At 45.9% G+C, this 18,170-nt stretch overlaps 1 protein-coding gene across 1 annotated transcript in view; it reads right to left on the bottom strand.

Moving 5' to 3' along the window:
* Positions 1-1,074: 1,074 nt before the first annotated feature.
* The window catches only part of ube2h (ubiquitin-conjugating enzyme E2H (UBC8 homolog, yeast)), a 27,438-nt gene continuing 10,342 nt past the window's right edge, over positions 1,075-18,170 (bottom strand). The window contains exons 2-7 of the mRNA XM_012824455.3: positions 10,124-10,200; positions 8,265-8,339; positions 8,086-8,125; positions 6,996-7,048; positions 5,393-5,521; positions 1,075-4,535 (exon numbers count right to left, since the gene is read on the bottom strand). Of these exons, the coding sequence (XP_012679909.1) occupies positions 4,411-4,535; positions 5,393-5,521; positions 6,996-7,048; positions 8,086-8,125; positions 8,265-8,339; positions 10,124-10,200 (499 nt within the window). The 3' untranslated portion in view covers positions 1,075-4,410. The remainder of the gene's footprint in view (positions 4,536-5,392; positions 5,522-6,995; positions 7,049-8,085; positions 8,126-8,264; positions 8,340-10,123; positions 10,201-18,170) is intronic.

Genomic DNA, 18,170 nt, shown 5'->3' with positions numbered 1-18,170 from the left:
GCATGCCCACTTTACAATGCAGTTAAAGGAACCGGGGATGAGACCTAAAAGCATAAAATAAAAATCGAAGGAAGGGGAGAGTGAGGAGAAGTGGAAGGTAGAGTGATTAAAACGAGGATACCTGGGGAGGGTGGGAATAATAATGAAACCGAATTTTTTTTTTTTTCAAGTATCACACACTAGGTTCCAAATATAGAGATAAATCCTATAAAACAGTACAAATAAAAACAGCCAAATTCTTTTTTTTATTCCATGCTGATCACCCACCAGCCCCAGAGAGAGAGAGAGAGAGAGAGAGAGAGAGAGAGAGAGAGAGATCGAGAGAGATCGAGAGAGAGATAGATAGATAGATAGATAGATAGATAGATAGATAGAGAGAGAGAGAGAGAGAGAGAGGGGTAGAGTGGTAGAGAGAGAAGGAGAGAGAGAGAGGGGTAGAGTGGTAGAGAGAGAAGGAGAGAGAGGTAGAGGTAGAGAGAGAGATCGAGAGAGAGAGGCGCGTGGTGGGGGGGTGGGGGGTGAGGATGGCCATGGGCCACTCCACCCTCTGGGAACAAACATGTGAACGTGGGGGTTGGAGGAGGCCAGGTGGGCTGGGGGTTAGGGTTAGGTGGGCTGGGGGCAGCCAGGACTCCACACCAGATGCATGCAAATGCATAGGAGAGCAGCGGCAGCCATCAGTGCCTCAGGAGCTGGTGAGAAAGCCTGTTGGCGAAGACGGTGGGTGGGTGAAGGGGGTTGACATGGAGTGCGAGGTGGCTCTCCTGAACTCTGGGTATGAGCTTCCCCCCCACCCTTCGCTGGGATCAGCATATTACTGCACGTCCATGCTCTAAGACAAGACTGGAAGAGTGTGTGTGTGTGTGTGTGTGAAAAGGGAAGAGTAAAGGGAGAGGACCAATGCAAGAAAATTACAACTTCAGCACCCCATCCCCTCCCACTACTGACCCCAAATTTGATTCCTCCTTTACATATATTCTACCTCCATCTGATATTTGACAAAACACTGGACAACAGATCAGAAAGATTCCACTACCACTAGGAAAATGGGACATCACAACTCATCCTATAGGCTCTTGTTTACTTGTGTGATCTTAAACACTTTATTAATATAAGGGGACATTTTTTTGTATTCATCACATTTGGAATAAATTAATTAAAAAGTTAGAAATATAATTTGCAACAAAACCATGCTTATTCACTCTTTTATTTAGGTATTCCTACATTTTCAAACCAGTTTTGTTTCAGCTTGACTCAATAATTCAACACAAGAGGAGGACTACAAAAAAAATAAAAAAACAAAACCTATATATATATATATCCTATATATATATATATATTCCTCAAGTTTCCTAGTTAGTTGGGTGAATAACAATCAGATCAGGAACAATTTAAGAATGAACTTTTTTTCTTTAAAGCAATGCCCTATATTGTAAGCCCCAGCATTTGCATTGCCCAGTTTTTGCTGTTTACCATGGCAACAAACCACAGTTCCATCCTGGCTGGTGGTTTGTGGGAATGAGAACACTGGAAAAGAAAAACCCCAAAGCCTATATGGTCAACCAGACTGAATCATCTTTAAAACAGAGAAGAAAGAGAAATTGCAACTTAAAAATATGACTCCCATCCTGGCTTCTCTGTGAGCCGTATAGACAATGCTTTCCAACATCTGGATGTGACATTCTAGAACTCGATACTGCATTTGTATCTTCCCTTTCTTCAGGGAAGAAAAAAAAAAAAAGACAATCGTGAGTACAATTTTCAAGTTTTTCAAATGATCTGCATTTGAACCAGTTTGGTCTGACTTAGGCGGGCAGGCAGGCACACTCCCTTTCAAGGACAGCCCTGTCTGTTACTCTAAACACTTTAACTGGGGGGGGGTTGAGAATGAACTGAAATGACATTGAGAACACAGGGCAATCTAACGACCAAAAGTCTGTTCGAGTTAGGGGTAGGACAAAAATCAAACTCCTGTTGACACAGCGGCCTTCCTGACTCTATTCCTTTCCAAGTGGAGAACTAGTCTTCAACTTTCTAGTTTTTAACAGTCTTTTTTTTACTTTGTGGAACATTGACAAAAATAACTGATAATGGCTCATCTTTCCATTAACTGCTCTGAACAAGCACTTGTTTTTTTTTTTAAACAGATTCTCTGCTCATCCTCCACCTATCCCTGTCCGTCTTCTTACCATCAAGCTCTGGGACTGTTTGAAGGTTCTCCATGTCCACCTGTCAGTGGCTGAAGTCGGACCTACACAAACCTGACGGGTTTGCATTAAAGGGACAAGCAGGAGAAAATATCCATGGGATTTACATCCATACAAATATAAATATATATTTATGTGTATGTTTATCTTTTTTAAAATAAAATAAAAAGTAAATTCAGTTCAGCTTCAACACCCAGCAAAACTAGCTATCCCTACATCAAGTCAAACGGCTAACTGAGTTGAGCATTTAGCGGTAGGTTGAGAAGATGTTGAAAGACCTGTGGATGCTCCTCCTTAGCCCCCCCCCCCCTACTCTTGCCCAGTCATACCCCCACCCCTCCACACCCCCCACCCTCCTGTGATGAGTAACCCAGAAGACCACAACATTGAACATAGAAGGACTCTAGTCTCCTGAAAGAAGCTAAAAAAAGCTGAGAATCTCTTCTACTCTACGCTAGTTCAACACGACTTCACTTCAGTTATCATGCCACAATGTACAAAAGGATGCTCGTTTGTTTATTTCTTTTTTCTTTGGGAGGGGAGAGCTTCTTCTTCTGGAGGACGGGTTCAAACTAAAAACTGTATTCACTCCTTAAATGTGGAAAATTAGGCTAAAATTATTAACACGAAAAAAATATGTATGGAGAGGCTGATTCATCCGATTCAATTGACCTTGACAACAAACACAGTGCTTCACAAATTTCCTCAGCACATACCGCTTTATCCGTCCATCTTGGAAAGCAAAACAGAAATAGTAGCAGGGACTAAGCCTGTGTGTGGGACATTTTTTTTTCGAGGACGAGTCATCTGTGTTTTAACATCTTATGTCATCTTATGTCTTAGAAGGAAAAAAAAAAAAAAGTGTCATCCATTATTGAGGAAGAATTCCTTCAATTGAAGGACTCTAGCCTACCTCACTACCGTAGGAAATGTGAACCAACTCTCCGACACAAAGGGAAAGAAGCAAGCAGAGTGCTCTGGGTCCACTCGACCAAGGTTAATGTCTACGAGGCTGTGGGGGTAGGACTCTTCGGCGTGGACGGCCCTCCCTACACTACAAGCCGATATACCATCTTACTGGCCATTGAGGGTCAGCAGAAAGAGACACAAGGGGGCCCCCCGATGTCCATGGAACTCACCATTACCACACAAGGTTCATAAGGCTCAAATGAGAAATGAGGGTGTTTTTTTTCCAAGGTAGGTGTAAAACACACACACACACATACACACACACAAAGACACACACACAGACACACGCACACACACACACACACACACACACACACAGGGAAAGAAAATAAACAGCATGGTAGCTTTTAACCTCATCCATCAAAAGGCAAAAAACTAAGATCACATTGAAACATCAACAGGATGAGCACTGGCAATAGACAGTGGACCTTGGTGCCTCGGTCTCTGATCCATTCCTTTAGTTTAGTCTTTTTTTTGTTTTTGGAGATCCAACTTTGAGTCGGGTTATCGGCAGAACTACGTACATCACCAAGAGCAGTGACACACCACGATCATGCCAATCGCCCGTTTTTCCGACATCGACGGGCTACAATCGGGGTTCCAAGCGGTGCATCTCTTTCCCACTCCTGCTCATCTCTTCTCTTGCCTGGAGCACATGCCAGGGCCTAGTGATTGTGTTACTATTATACCATGGACAGATATCCGGAATCTTCTTTGGTACACTTGTCACATGGCCGATTGACCACTGAACTTCCCAGGCCTGGAGCGAGCGAGTGAGTGAGTGAGCGAGCGAGCGAGCGAGCGAGGGAGAGAGTGAGAGAGTGAGTGTTGGCAGAGAAGCCTAGACCAGCGGCAGCAATAACATGCCCTAGAGCTATACAGCCACTGACGAGGAATGTGGATAATGCCACACGTCTTACAGAAATGAGGGGGATGGTAAAGAAAAACTAAAATCAGGACAAACAAACCAAAAAACTAAATAAACTCAAAAGGTCGAAACTGGAGAGAAAAAAAAAAAAAAAAAAAAAAAAGAGCCAGGAAGATGTGACGTACACGATCAACGCTAGATATCCATAAAAACTCTTGTTAAGTAATATAACAACAACAATAAAAAAGAAGAAAAAAAAAAATCACCTTGTTTAAATATGAATATTATAGTCTGCTCTCTCTCTCATGGTTAGGAAATCATACAGTCTCTGTGGCTAGGAGGGGGGAGGGAGGAGCACTGAAGCCACTACAACTCCATGTCCTGCGCCTCGTCCTCTGAGAAATCTGACATGGAGCTCTCCGATGAGGAGTCGCCCGCCCCTTCCTCCTGCTCCTTCAGGGCTTCCTCTGTTGCATATTTCTGGATGTACTCTGTGGGATGGCCAGGAAAGAGGGAAGAGAGAGAGAAAGAAGAGACCGATAAAGATAGACAGATGTTGACAGGTAGGGAGCACAGGAAAGAGAAGGAGAAAGGGGAGTGGGTGGGTGGGGGAGAGAAAGGGCAACAGGGTTAATCATCACCTCATTGAACTGATCAGTTTCACAAAATCTATGGCATATCAACCATACATTCGCACTAAAACACAAACACACACAAAGGGAAAGGGAGGGAGAGAGAGAGAGAGAGAGAGAGAGAGAGAGAGAGAGAGAGAGAGAGAGACAGATACACACACACACACAGGCTTTTGGCTTATTGAGGGCAATGACGTGATGAAATACGACAGAAATTAAGCCTGTGGCCTATGAGGGATTAAACCACACACACACACACACACACACACACACACACACACACACACCTTGTACTGCTGCAGTGACACCTCTCGCCACATGCACACACACACACACTCACTCACAATCCCAGTACCTATCCAGACCAAGGACTTGCTTTCCTGGCACAAGCATGAACACAGTCACGCCATGACCTAACAACAAATACCATGACCTAAGTAGACTTGCGCGCACACACACACACACACACACACACACACACACACACACACACACACACACACACACACACACACACACACACACACACACACACACACACACACACACACACACGCACGCACACACACACGCGCACACACACGCACGATAGCAACGCACACATAGACATAGAACCACATAACTACAAAAATAGGCACACCTGTATACATACATATATATACAAATATAAACACACACACACATTAAAATACACACCTAGCAGTACACACACACACCTTTGATTTTCTGTTTGTAATCCTCCGGCCGGTGGAGGTACATGGCTGCGGCGTCTCCGTTAAGGGGGTCGATGGGGTTGGGGTAGGCCAACAGCTGAGGCAGGAACGACTCAAATATGTTGGTAAGATCTGCAGGGGCAACATGTAAGCACACACACATGAACAAACTAAACCAACAGAAACCCACACACAGATGCAAACAAAAACAAACCCACGCTGACTCAAATACTCGCAACACCTCCAGAACATATTAGAGGCTATAAAAGAAGAGAGAGCGATAGAGAGAGAGAGAGAGAGAGATGACTGCAGCCTAATCCTTTTTTCTGCCTATGCTTGAGTAGGCCTTGATTTCTCTGTGGTCCTCCATCTCCTTATCCCCAGGCACATACTGCAGTTCCTCGCTGATCTACTAGGTGTCACTAATGAGCACACAGAGGAAAGCGGAAGGAATTGGATGTAAACAAACAAACTGAGGCTGGCTGAATGTACCGTGCAACAAAAGAGGATCAATTTAATGCTGTATGGAAAAACATTTAGATCCAGGCTTATTCCAGGATGCTTCTAACAAGCTCTCAGAGCAATGTGTAACTGGAGCTGGAAGTATATAAAAATCACGAATTAAAATGGCCACTAATTCCTATTATTACTTCAGAGTAAATCAGACATCTATTCATGATGCCTGACAGATAACAACCAAGGTGCTACGCTACACTAATGATCTCACAGCAGTTAGCAAATTACTCCCTACTGAAATGCCCACAGTGATCTCATCTTTCTGCAAATTATAATGTTGTGTCTTCCTCCCTATTCCCGATCTGAGAATCCCACAAAAAATATACGTGTCCCACTCCACAACCACACATCTGTTAGGCAAATAATCCATCCAGTCATTTGCACTATAAGCAAGGTGATAGTTTAACCCTGCCGGGAGCCTGTGGCGCTCTTGCTGAAACAGAGGGGGTGGGGATGGAGGGATGGAGGAAAGAAGGAGGGAGAGGAGAGGGAGAGGGGCGATAGAAAGAGGGTGTGAAGAGAGAGAAAACAATAGTGTGATGGGGTGAGTTAAGGAGAGAGAGATGGTTCAGAGATGAGTGGGTGAGGGACAGAAAAGAAGGGAAGCAGATTTTAAAAAAAAGTGAGAGTAAAAGAGGAAGCGGCAGAGAGAAAGAAAGAGATGTTGATGAGAGAGAGGGAGAAAGAGGTAGGTGAAGGAGTGAAGAGACAGGTAAGGTGGTGATACAGAGAGAGCTGGGAGAGTTAGATGGAGGGGTGAGAGAGAGAGAGAGAGAGAGAGAGAGCACACAAGTGGTGAGTAGGCTCAGTTGAGTCTTGGCTGAATAGTCTGGGTGATGGGGAGCAGTTCATTGCTGCAGTCAGGTGAAGTGGGGGCCCGTTTTCTGACCTTGACGGCTCAGGGCATTACCTCATTAGCGTCCAGTGAGAGTAAGAGGATTAGGACGCACCAAGAGGGCAGCCAAATGTGCCCCCCACCTCCCTTTTACAAACACATCTCCTTTTTACCTCAGCTCAACCATGACCAACACAAAAACACATACAACCAACCCTCAGCACACACAATAACAACACTACCTTCATTACTCACCGTAGAGGGCTGTCCATGTCTGGTTGATGACATCTAAACACACAGTCCCTGAGCTGGAAGGGGCAGAGAGAGAATGCAGGTTAAACTTCCACAGGGATTTCCCCGTCTCAACCTTAGTCTCTTCACCCGGACAGCTGTAAAGTTGGGAGGCATTTCTTGCTGCGCATCATCTACGGCCAGGATCAGCAGTTATAGTAGCCTCTTGCCCCAACCCATACTTAACATATTTTCTGACAGTGTATGGAGTTGTGCTACATAGAGTTATATTGTCTGAAGTCGGTATAAAAGGATAATGAAATGGATGCCATCTAATCTAATGGTATGAACGGTCATCTTTTAGCACCATCTAACAATGTCTGTTCTCAAGAAGCATAGGAGTGGTGAGTGGGCCCAAGGGGTCCTGTAGGAATCGACCCCTAGGTGAAATCTCTTTGAAAGCCGCTGATGTACTGATGACTGAGGCTGTTCTGCGGTCCTTTTTAGGGGGCATGATGTTGATGGAGAGACTAGCAATCCAGCATGGCATTTAAGCCTGCCTCCTTAAAAAATCCACACCCACACACACACACCCACACACACACACACACTGGCCTTTAATCATAAAGCCGAGCTGCTTGAAACTGGGAGAATAAACAACAGCATCAAATCGTCTATTTGTGGCCTTGGGAAAGGAAGGGGAGAGGCGGGAGGAGCGAGAGAGGGAGAGAGGGAGGGGAGAGCAAAACATTGTTCTCCCACCAGCTGGCCTGGGACCCAGTCAGAGGCACCAACCTCTGATCCTCTCTGGGCCGGCCCGCTTTCAGGCCCGCTCTCGCAAAGTCACTGCTAATGCCCACAAGTGGGTTATTTCAAACAACAACAAAAAAAAAGAAAATGGCTATTTCAGAAAAAAAAAAAAGAAAAAGGAAATCAAAGCAAAACCTAACAGTTCCCTAACACAGGCTTTTTCCACAAAAATAATGTCTGGGTGATGCACAAGGCCTTGTACTGTCTATTTCTAATCATGTCATGAGATGTAGTCTATAGTCATGTGGTATATGTTCTCCCTGTGAATGATGATGGTATTAGGTTAAAAAAAAACTGGACTTACGCTTCATCAATGTTGGGATGAAATATTTTATTCATGAAGCCTGCAAGAGGATAGAGAGAGAGACAGACAGAAACAGAGTGAAGGAAAGACAAGGAAATGGAGCAGCCAATCACAAGTGAACCAATCACACTAGTAGCTGGCGACACCATATCATGCCACCCAATCAGATGTATTCATACCTATAGACGGAGATTTGAAGGGGTATTTGTCTGGTAGGTCTACCCGCACTTTCCACACTCCGTTTTCGTATGGTGCTGTAGAAACAGGATGAGATTAAAGGACAGAGCCGTGTCAACAGAACAAAATAATAATCAGACACTATGCCTGGGGTTCTCCAATCAAATGTAAAACTATTACTTGAGCTACATTAGCAGAAGGCTATTTAAGCTGGGCTATTGAATTCAACAGGCTTATAAAAATTTTGTGTTTGGTGTTTTGCAACACAGCCTGGATTATGTGTGCACTTCAGTGACTAACAGAGCTTGGGGGAAGGAAGGAGAGAGAGAGAGAGAAAGACAGAGCCATGAACATGTAGAGCATGTAGCCATCAGTTCACGGGGACAGTGGAGTAGGGCGCAGTGACTCCCAGAATAGCCCCCTTTGCAATCCAACCCTTATGAGGCCAGCTGGGTCTCGCCGGAGAAAGGTAGGGCTTAGCCATTAAAGCCCCCTGTCCGTAACAGCCTGTTCCCACCGGCACAAACACCCACTGCGGGGGCCAGCGCTTCTTCTGACGCAGGTCACTTCGCCTTAAGACAATTTTCTATCGAGATTACATACACTGAAAATATGGCCGCCAAAAGACAGGGTTCCAGCAAGTCAGAGCACATACTACATGCCTGGGGGTAGAAAACAGGGTTGAGGTGTTTAGAGCAACTGCCTAAAGTTAGACCGTTTGTCCTGATTGAAAAAAAAAAAAAAAAAAAAAAAACACAAACAAACAAACGCACTTTCAATGGGGTGGATTTCACGTTAGCTGTGCTGGAGACTGTACTGCGGAACTGTGTTTGTTCTTCCTCCATACGCATTCCTTTGGGTCGCTCAGTCCAAACATACAAGCACATGTGGCTTTCATTTGCTTGTCCAATCTGATGTATACACGTCTGAGGGCTTAATCGGAGCACAGCTTGATCCAATAAGGTTCCGCCATATTTTATACATTGCTTGAGAACGTTTGGCTGCGGTGGTTTGTTCCAGTATTCTTTGGCCGTTCATGTTTGGTTTGTTCCAAAACAGACATTGGATTGCCTTTGCTGTTAACCTTTAGACTGCATTGTTTGCTCACTACTAGAAGCGTTGGCCTTTTCAAAAGAATACTTCCTCCTGGTTATCCTCGCGCCAGTTAAACACTTTGAGCTAAACACACACTCTCAGCTTTTTACTGCCCTGCAAACACTAGGCCCTGGTGTTTGAGTGACAGCTGTTCTGGTCAAGGCTGATCGGGGTCATTTCCTGTGTTGCTTATCACTGGGATTCATCCTGTCTAACCCTTGGGGGTCAGCGTTCCCGGTCCCCTTTGCCCCTGAAGCAGCCCTTTTCATCCAGCCTGTCCACCTGTCGCCTCCTTCTAATTCCCCTACAGCCCGGCAGCAAGCCCCCTATTTGGCTGTGCACTGCAAAGAGGTCCAAACCAACAGAACTGATGATATCCAGTATGCTTTAAACAAGGACACTTTAAAAAGGGTCATTATCTAAGATTGATTAGGACACTTCTCCGTAGTGCCCTGAATTGTGTGTGTGTGTGTGTGTGTGTGTGCCTGGCTAGATGCAATCAATGCCATTTAGAATTGCATAATGACCCTTTTAAAACACCAAAAAACAAGTTCATCCCCTAGACAGATATACATTGCATTTAGCTTGTCACCACATATGGGCGCTGAAAGAATACCACGCCCCCTTTGCCATTTCGCTTATTGGCTTCTTCTGCCCTAGCAGCACAAAACAAAACAGAGGAAAACGACCCCATTAACCTCCCAGCCCTGTTAAAGTAGACGCTGTTAAATGAGACACAGAAATAAAAGGAATAGTGTGCACTTACTTCCTTGCGGTCCGTAGAACTTCACCACAAACTCGTTGAGACCGCTTAAGATGGTGACTTCGTGTTTGCTCTCGATGCTGAGCGAAGGGTTAAGGAAGAGCAGAGCAGAATGGTGGCTTTGTTTACGTTAATGTGCATTCGCTCCTTGATTACATCCTAAAAGAAAACAAATACAGGCGCACTCGACTGCAGCAGTCCTCTTATTTCCTCAGTAAATTAAGATGTTGAAGAGGGTCTGCCCTCAATTGGAAGGCAATTAGCCTGCAGTAATGCGAGACGGCACAGGATGCTTTGGATGACAGCCTTCAAACAGAGTGAAGTATGGTACCCCCCTACAGGTGAAAGGAAGATGGGAGAAATTCGTGTACATGTGTGTGTGTGTGTGTGTGTGTTTGTGTGACATAGAGAACATAAACAGGGGGCATGAAAATACATCAGTGAGAGTTGCCCCCACATACACTGACATTAACCAAACAAACATGTCTGTTTGTATGACTACCCATACATGAGACACACACACACACACACACACCGTTGATCGTACCAACATGAGTTGACAGGACATGATGGAAAAAAAATACTGTAACAATATGACAGTCCATTAAGCTGGGTAACTCTGGAGTTAACATCTTTGAGAGTGACAGGAGGCTTGCTCTCCACTGCTCCTCTCTCTGCGACTCTCTTTCTCTGTCTTTCTGACATCCTCAAATGCTCCTGTTCTCTATGCCAGCCAACCACCCCACCCCTGGGCCCAACAAGGCCAGCCTGGACCCTACCAGCCTGCCTGCCAGCCAGCCTGTGTGGCAAAGACCAACCCCCCTCCTAACCCTCACATCCCTCTTTGCCAGGGCAGAGCGCCAAGCCATCAGCAGATCAGATTCCAGGAGCAGTCCATGTGTATATGTGTGTTTGTTTCTGTGTGTGTCTGTATGTGTGTGTGTTTCACTCCCCTGTTTTAGGCACTTGAACCCCCCCCCTCCCTCCCCCTCCTTCCCCCCCCCCAAAAAAGCCCTGTGTGCCCATCATTAGTCATGGCTGTCTGGGCTGTCACTTCTCACGCCACTACTGGTCAGCCAGAGAAAGCAGATCCACACTGAGCCCCATCCCTGTGGCTGGGGCCCGGGGGACGACGGCACTCTGTCGCTCCCCTCTGTTATGCAGCCAGCCGGGGCACAGGGGCACCCAGCAGTCCCCCCCCGCATATGCCCAACCTGGAGTCCCGGCCAGATACCCAGCCTGCTGCCAAGTGCCCTTGCTCACCACCCGCCGTTCTCAGTAACCCAGTTCTAAGATGAAGAGCAGCTCTGAAGTCTGTGTGTGGCAGGAGGGAGAGGAACAGAACAGGCTACTGTTGACTGCAGAGTGTATTAGATGCTCACTGCTCTACACACACACACACCACGGTGCCAATGAGGTAGTCTTCCACTCCTGACGTAATCAAAAAGACAACAAGTGAGAGAGAAATAAACAAACTGTGTGTGTGTGTGTATAAGTGTGTGTATGTGTGTGTGTGCGAGTGCGAGAGAGAAGGGCTTCAGTGCTCACTTCCGGAGGTTACGCCATCTGCCTGACAACACGCAGGCTGAAGAGGGAGGAAACCTGTGCTTTCATGTACTCGTCTCAAACATCTGGCACGTGAGATTACTCCCTTCCCTTGGGAGGCGTGTAATCGGCCGTCTTTGTTGGATCTCGTTCACTTTTTCCCCCACCTCTCTCTCTCTCTCTTTCCTTCACCCGCTGTATCTTCCTTGCTCTTTCCTCCTGGCAATTTAATGCCAGAGAATCGAGTTACACCAGTTTAATTACAGTCATTATTCTGCACATGAAAAAATGGGCCCCGAGTCAGTGGAGACCCAAAGTTCTCTGCATCTTCACGTGAACATGGAGAAACATCTGTGTCCTGTATGTCTGTGACTGTGAGTGCGTTCATGTATGTGTGTGTGTGTGTGTGTGTGCGTGTGTGTGCGTGCGTGCATGCATGCCGTACGTGTGTGGACATATGCATGACTGAGCAATACTAAGTGAAACTATGAACAACTGAGAACCACTGTGATGAAAAACAACTCATCACATCAGAGAATGGAAAGAGAACACATATGACATATACGGCAAGAGGAAGACAAAGTAAGAGAGACAGACAGACAAACAGAGAGAGACAGACAGACAGGGGAAGAGGGAGTCGAGCCATCATGTTTGCTGATCAAAAGAAGCAGCTGGCATGTTCCCCCGTTAGCACCCCACGATACGGCCACACGTGAGGCCTTGGAAGGGTTAACTGATATGGGAGAGATATTTTAAGCTCAACAGAAATCTCCTGCAGCAGTGGTCGAGGCAGACAGGGAGTGAGTGAGTGTGAGTGTGTTTTCACTCACTCACCTCACTCACTCACTCACTCACTCAGAGATTGAGCACATCTCTCTTCACATGCCTCACCACGACAGGCGTTTTTTTGTTTTTCTTTTTCTTTTTTCTTTTTTTTTAATGAAGCCACAGCTCAAGGTGCCACAACGATTGAGAATCACACAGCATGCACAGAGAAATGAGCGAGGACTCAAAACATTTCAAACTCGAAGACGACGCAGCGCGCCAAACAAAAGCCCCCAGAGTGTCCTCTGAGGCAGCTGAGAGCCCAGAACAAAACATCCCTCTGAGAGAGAGACGGCGCTCTCTGCCGCATGTCTCCATATGCAAAAGAGCTGCCCAATCCCTGCAAATAACACCTTTTATAGAAATATACAGAATATGTATGGGAATATGGAAGTATGCATGTTTAAAAGGACCGTTTAATGCAGCTTGGAGCAGTTTCTCCTGCCCTAAGATGTTGCTTTGAACAGAGAAAGGAGTTGAGATCGGGGTATAGGGGTAACTGATTGAGCTCCGACCGTGACTGGGTTGGGGGTATGGGTTTCAGACAGAGGCCAGATACGTCTGGAAAGATAAGTCTGCCGCTCAGCCTCTCATCCCTGGGCTCTGACACAAGACTTCCAGCAGCGTCAAGCTGGGCTGTGCCTCTTATGCCCAATGAGATGGATGAGTACTTTTGGCCTGGATTCAGAGACGCTGTGACACACCGACACACACACAGACACACACACACACACAGAAACGTCCATTACTCATGGTGCACACAGCACAGCAGCCTGACACAGATGGACTGCCGTCACTGGGGTGTGTCCATTACTTGCAATGACATGACAGCTTTATGTGGTGACCCACAGGTCCTGACTAATTCCCACTGAGACGGCACCTGCGTGAGGCGACCTGTTCTTCCAGTGAATAAATAAACACACGTCACATCTCTCATTCCAGCCTCTGCTTCTGCCTTTATCATCTGGCCTCAAACAAAAGCTCTCAGAGAGCTGACAGAGCGGTAGACACACAGAGAGAGAGAGAGAGAGAGAGAGAGAGAGAGAGAGAGAGAGAGAGAGAGAGAGAGAGAGAGAGAGAGAGAGAGAGCGAGAGAGAGAGAGAGGAAAGGAAAGAAAGAGAGTTACAACAGTTTCGAGGCACAAGCCTGTTCTTCAAATTCCAGCTGTTCTGTGGAAACACTGAAGAGACAGAACAGAGCTGCTCAGACTGCAAAACAAAAAACAGCAAGCTTCCGTTTCTGCTACGTAGGATGTGGCTGTGGTGGCAGGGCACCCTGACAGAGGACTCCCTCAACAGGCAGCAGCACTCAAGAGCCTCCTGGTCGGCCAGAGAAAGCAGATCCACACGGAGCCCCATCCCTGTGGCCCCAGGGGGACGACGCCACTCTGTCGCTCCCCTCTGTTTTGCAGCCAGCCGGGGCACAGGGGCACCCAGCAACCTCATGGAACTGTAGAACCTTAACATATTAAAAAAAACCTGAATGGATTAACTGATAGAAGTTTTCAGACAAGGCCTCATGCTGATCTGTTTGCAGACTTCCTAAAGCTCATTCATGTAGTGCTTATCAGATGGACCTGTCAGGATTGGGTTTCCCCAGGTCTGACTTTAGCCGAGGGAGGGGGGGGGGATTTTCCAGACTCCACTTTGCACAAAATGCAAGAATGTTCCGGCGAAACTCGACAGCCTGGAGAGCAATGAATATCCGGCCCTGTCCTCTGCGTGTTCAGTGGGATGGAAACTCTGTCCGTGTCCCACCAGCTACGGTGGGGTTTCCACACAGGCTGCTCTGCTCTGCTCTGCTCAACATGCCTGTACTGGAGCAAACAGGGAGTTGAGGTTCCTGGGGAATGGTTTTGTCTCCCACATTAACACACACACACACACACACACACAAGCGCACAGACCCACACAAGCGCACAAACTAGGGATGGGCATTCGATTAAATTGTCTTAATCGATCGTCGGGAGAATTAACGATCGATTTTCGATTAATCATTAATATTTTTATATTAAAATTCACTATTTATAGGCTATATTAAAATGCAGTGAAAATAGAAAAAACACAGCGTGTTTCCTCATTGAGATCTTTATTACAAGATGAACAACTCTTGTTGCAGTTAAACTTACAAGATGGACAACTCTTGTGGCAGTTAAACGGGATCCGTTCAATGGTTACACTTGAAAATATGCGCTGCTGTACTCTTAAGCAGCGGAGCCGACAGCTAGAAGCCGGTGCTCATAAACACAACTTTTTTTTCTCTCTAACTAATTAATCTCACATTTTGAAATTCATTCATCTAGATTCATCGTGATTAAAAGTTTGTTTTCTTCTAAAGACTAAATCTTATAAATTAACGAGTAATCACTTCAGACAGCGTGTATTTTAGACACTGTTGTTTAATTGTATTTTTTTCGTGCTCTCTCGCCGTCATACAAGGAATGTATGCGAGACACAATGGTGCCCCTCGACGGTAAATCGTAAGAATTGTCCCCTGAAGCAATTCGAATCACCTCAGTCAGCCCACCGTCTTCAACTATGTTGATGGGCCGGCAGTCACCGGCAACCTAAACTGCTACAGCCTTGGTAACCTTTTCACGGACTGGTCTAGTTAATTTCCTAGAGAAGTCGTGGAGTGTGGGTTGGCGACCATCTAACCTGGGACTGCTTTCTGTCGGGTGCTTTGCATTAGGGTGATAACTTAAAGACGAGCTGCTTCTGTGATAGCTACATTCAGCTTGACAAATGCTACATACAACTTTAGTTTTGTCGATTGTTCTGTCATTTTGCCTCTTAAACAGAAACTTTCCGCCCAACAATCCCTCAGCTCTCTCCATCTTCAACTACCGTCTCGGTCTCTTCTATCTAACTGACTGCAGACACGCGGCAGTTTCGTGCCATGGGTCAACGCGCACCGGAAGTAAACAAAGTTGCGTTCAAATATTGTATTGCATTAATCTCGGCCACAATAATCTCATAGAATAACGCGTTAACTTTGACAGCCCTAAAATAAATAAATTACACGCACACTACGCAACAGAACATGCATTAGTTTTAATCGATGAAAAAATAATTTCATCGAGGAAATTCTTAATGATCAATTAATCGATCGTCGATTAATTATGCCCATCCCTAGCACAAACCCACACAAGCGCAGACACACACACGCGCAAAGACACTGTCCTCGTCTCACTTCCTCATTCCTTCTCTCGTCTTTTCATCCCTCTCTCCTACGTAGTCCCGTGTCCTCCCATCCCCCTCTGCTCTCCTTGTCTCTATGGACTGCAGAGATTAAGACATAATCTACAAGGAACCATTAGGGTCAGTTTCTCTCTCTCTGTGCTCACATATAATCTAATCTCAAGACCCTCAAGGCCTTATCCATCACCTGCATCTATGGCAGTGAGGGCAGCTCCGAGGGCACAGTCTGGCTGGAGCACGCAAGCCTCAGGAGGAAGAGCTCCTTCTCAACAGAGCGAGGGAGGGACGAGAAGAGGAAAAACACCAGGCAAGCTCATAGTTGTGGGAGCATGGAAGCATTCACATTCAGGCTAACCCACAGCGATACATCTTGTCACAAAAAGTCGCTAAAGAACCAAAAGAAATAGAATTTTTCCATATTATTGCAACAAATGTCTACTTAGTTCAAGTATAGCCTTCTATCCAATTCAAGGCAAAATAAAGGTTTTTTTTGTCCATCAAAAGAAACAACTATCAGTTTCTGCCATGCGGTCCAAACCACTAGACGCTTTCCTACTTTTAGCAGCACGTCTGTGGGAAGGCCGAACTCTGGCCTAGCCTAGCCTGACCCACAGCTCTGTGGTTCCCAATGGGAGTGAGACGGAGACCAACATAATTCTGAACACAGATACACACATGTACACGCACGCAGTCACAAGGCACAAGTGTTTCCAAAGTAGAAGGGGGAGAATAATCATGTGTTGTGTTTATGAGGTAGAGAGGTAGAGAGGTAGGTAGATAGATAGATAGATAGATAGATAGATGGATGAGTTTGTGTGTGCCTGCCAGTAGCTGGGTTTCCATTAAACTTTGATATGCACATTTTTATCATTCGAATATGACATCCTGAGTGAAATTCGCATTAAATCTTTTAAGTCGAATTAGAAATTGATTTGCTAGAGGGGGGTGGATAAACTTCCGATTCACATGCGACTAAGGTCGATGGAAGCGGGTTTATTCACATAAATTCGCATTTGTCGCAATTTATTTAGGTGTTTCCGTTTAAGTTGCCCAACATTACATTTTTACTCCTCCTTTGATTAGGATAGTGTTCATTTTTATTTTGCATAACGCAACAGATGGAAATACGCATAGCCACAGACTTTTTCGTGAATGTGCTTAAACAAATGAGCTGGATGGAAACCCAGTTAGTGATTCAACCATCTATAAAAGCCTTCTGTATCTCAGAAAGGAGCCAAAATCATGTGCACAATTACTGGTATTCCTTTCGCCAAATATGCCCTGAAACATCTCAGAGGGTTATGAGGAGATGGAAGATGAAAAGAGTATGAGGTATAAAATGAAGAGAACGAAAAAGCTAGGATATCACAGAGAGAGAGAGAGAGAGAGAGAGAGAGAAGAGAGAGTGTGTAAATGTGTGGTGAGTGAGAGTGACAGTCGTGAAGGCAGCCATGAATCCAGGCCCTTTGAAAGGCATGTGGGCTGTGAAGCCCTGGAGTGCTTGCAGGCGGGCTGACTGACACAACAGAATGAGTGATAGAGTAAACATGAACGATGGAGAGAGAGAGGACAGGAGAGAAGAGGACAGAAGAGAGGCCATCTGACTGGCTGCCGTTTTGGTGGCCAATTCTTCTCGTCGGTATGATACGCGAGGATGGGGGGTAGCTTGGTCTTCTGCGTCAAATGGCAGAAGGGTTGTGAAAGGGACAGACAGTAACACCAAAGTGGTTGCACACACGTGAGATATGATAACGGTGTTGAGAGTGAGAAAAGACACACTTGTATACACACACACACACACACACACACACACACACACACACACACACACACACACACACACACGCAGTGGAAATTTGACGAATGATTGCAGTGGCACATGCAAGCGTACACACACCCACACATACAGAGGCAACAATGAAAACAGAACCAAAAATGAGAAAGGATCACAAGCACTCTCTCTCCCACACACACACAGATGGGACTAAACAATCCCAGGGTCAGAACCGGACATAATGGCTGATTAAGCCAACAAACACACACACATCAAACAAAGACGGGACACAATCCTCTCCTCTCCTCTCCTCTCCTAGCTTAATCGCTGACCTTGTGTCGCTGTAGGGAAATATTTACCGTCCACAACAAACACAGGACAGGGCCATGATCCCCGTCATCTCATTACAATCAGATTAGCAGCCGGTGATTACCGCGGGCGCACCAAGGCTCGCCCGGCCCGGTACCGTCGGGCACTAGCATGTGGGTCGGTGCTACTTAGGGGCAGGGGGGCGGGGGTGGAAATGCCCAGATGCCCCGAACAGCATTAATAAATCTAACAGATGAACCGGTGATGTTGGATAGCGCTCCTGACAATAGTCATGTTGGAAAATCTGTGCTCTTCAAAAAGAGACAAAATAGCAACAACAAAAGAATATAGAAGGACTACCATTAATGAATGCCCAGTGTGACAGGCTGGAACTCT

The sequence above is a fragment of the Clupea harengus genome, chromosome 16 (assembly GCF_900700415.2).
Source record: "Clupea harengus chromosome 16, Ch_v2.0.2, whole genome shotgun sequence".
NCBI classification, from domain to species: domain Eukaryota; kingdom Metazoa; phylum Chordata; class Actinopteri; order Clupeiformes; family Clupeidae; genus Clupea; species Clupea harengus.
Note: the sequence above shows the minus strand (reverse complement) of the source record. Positions and strands in the feature narration are given on the sequence as shown.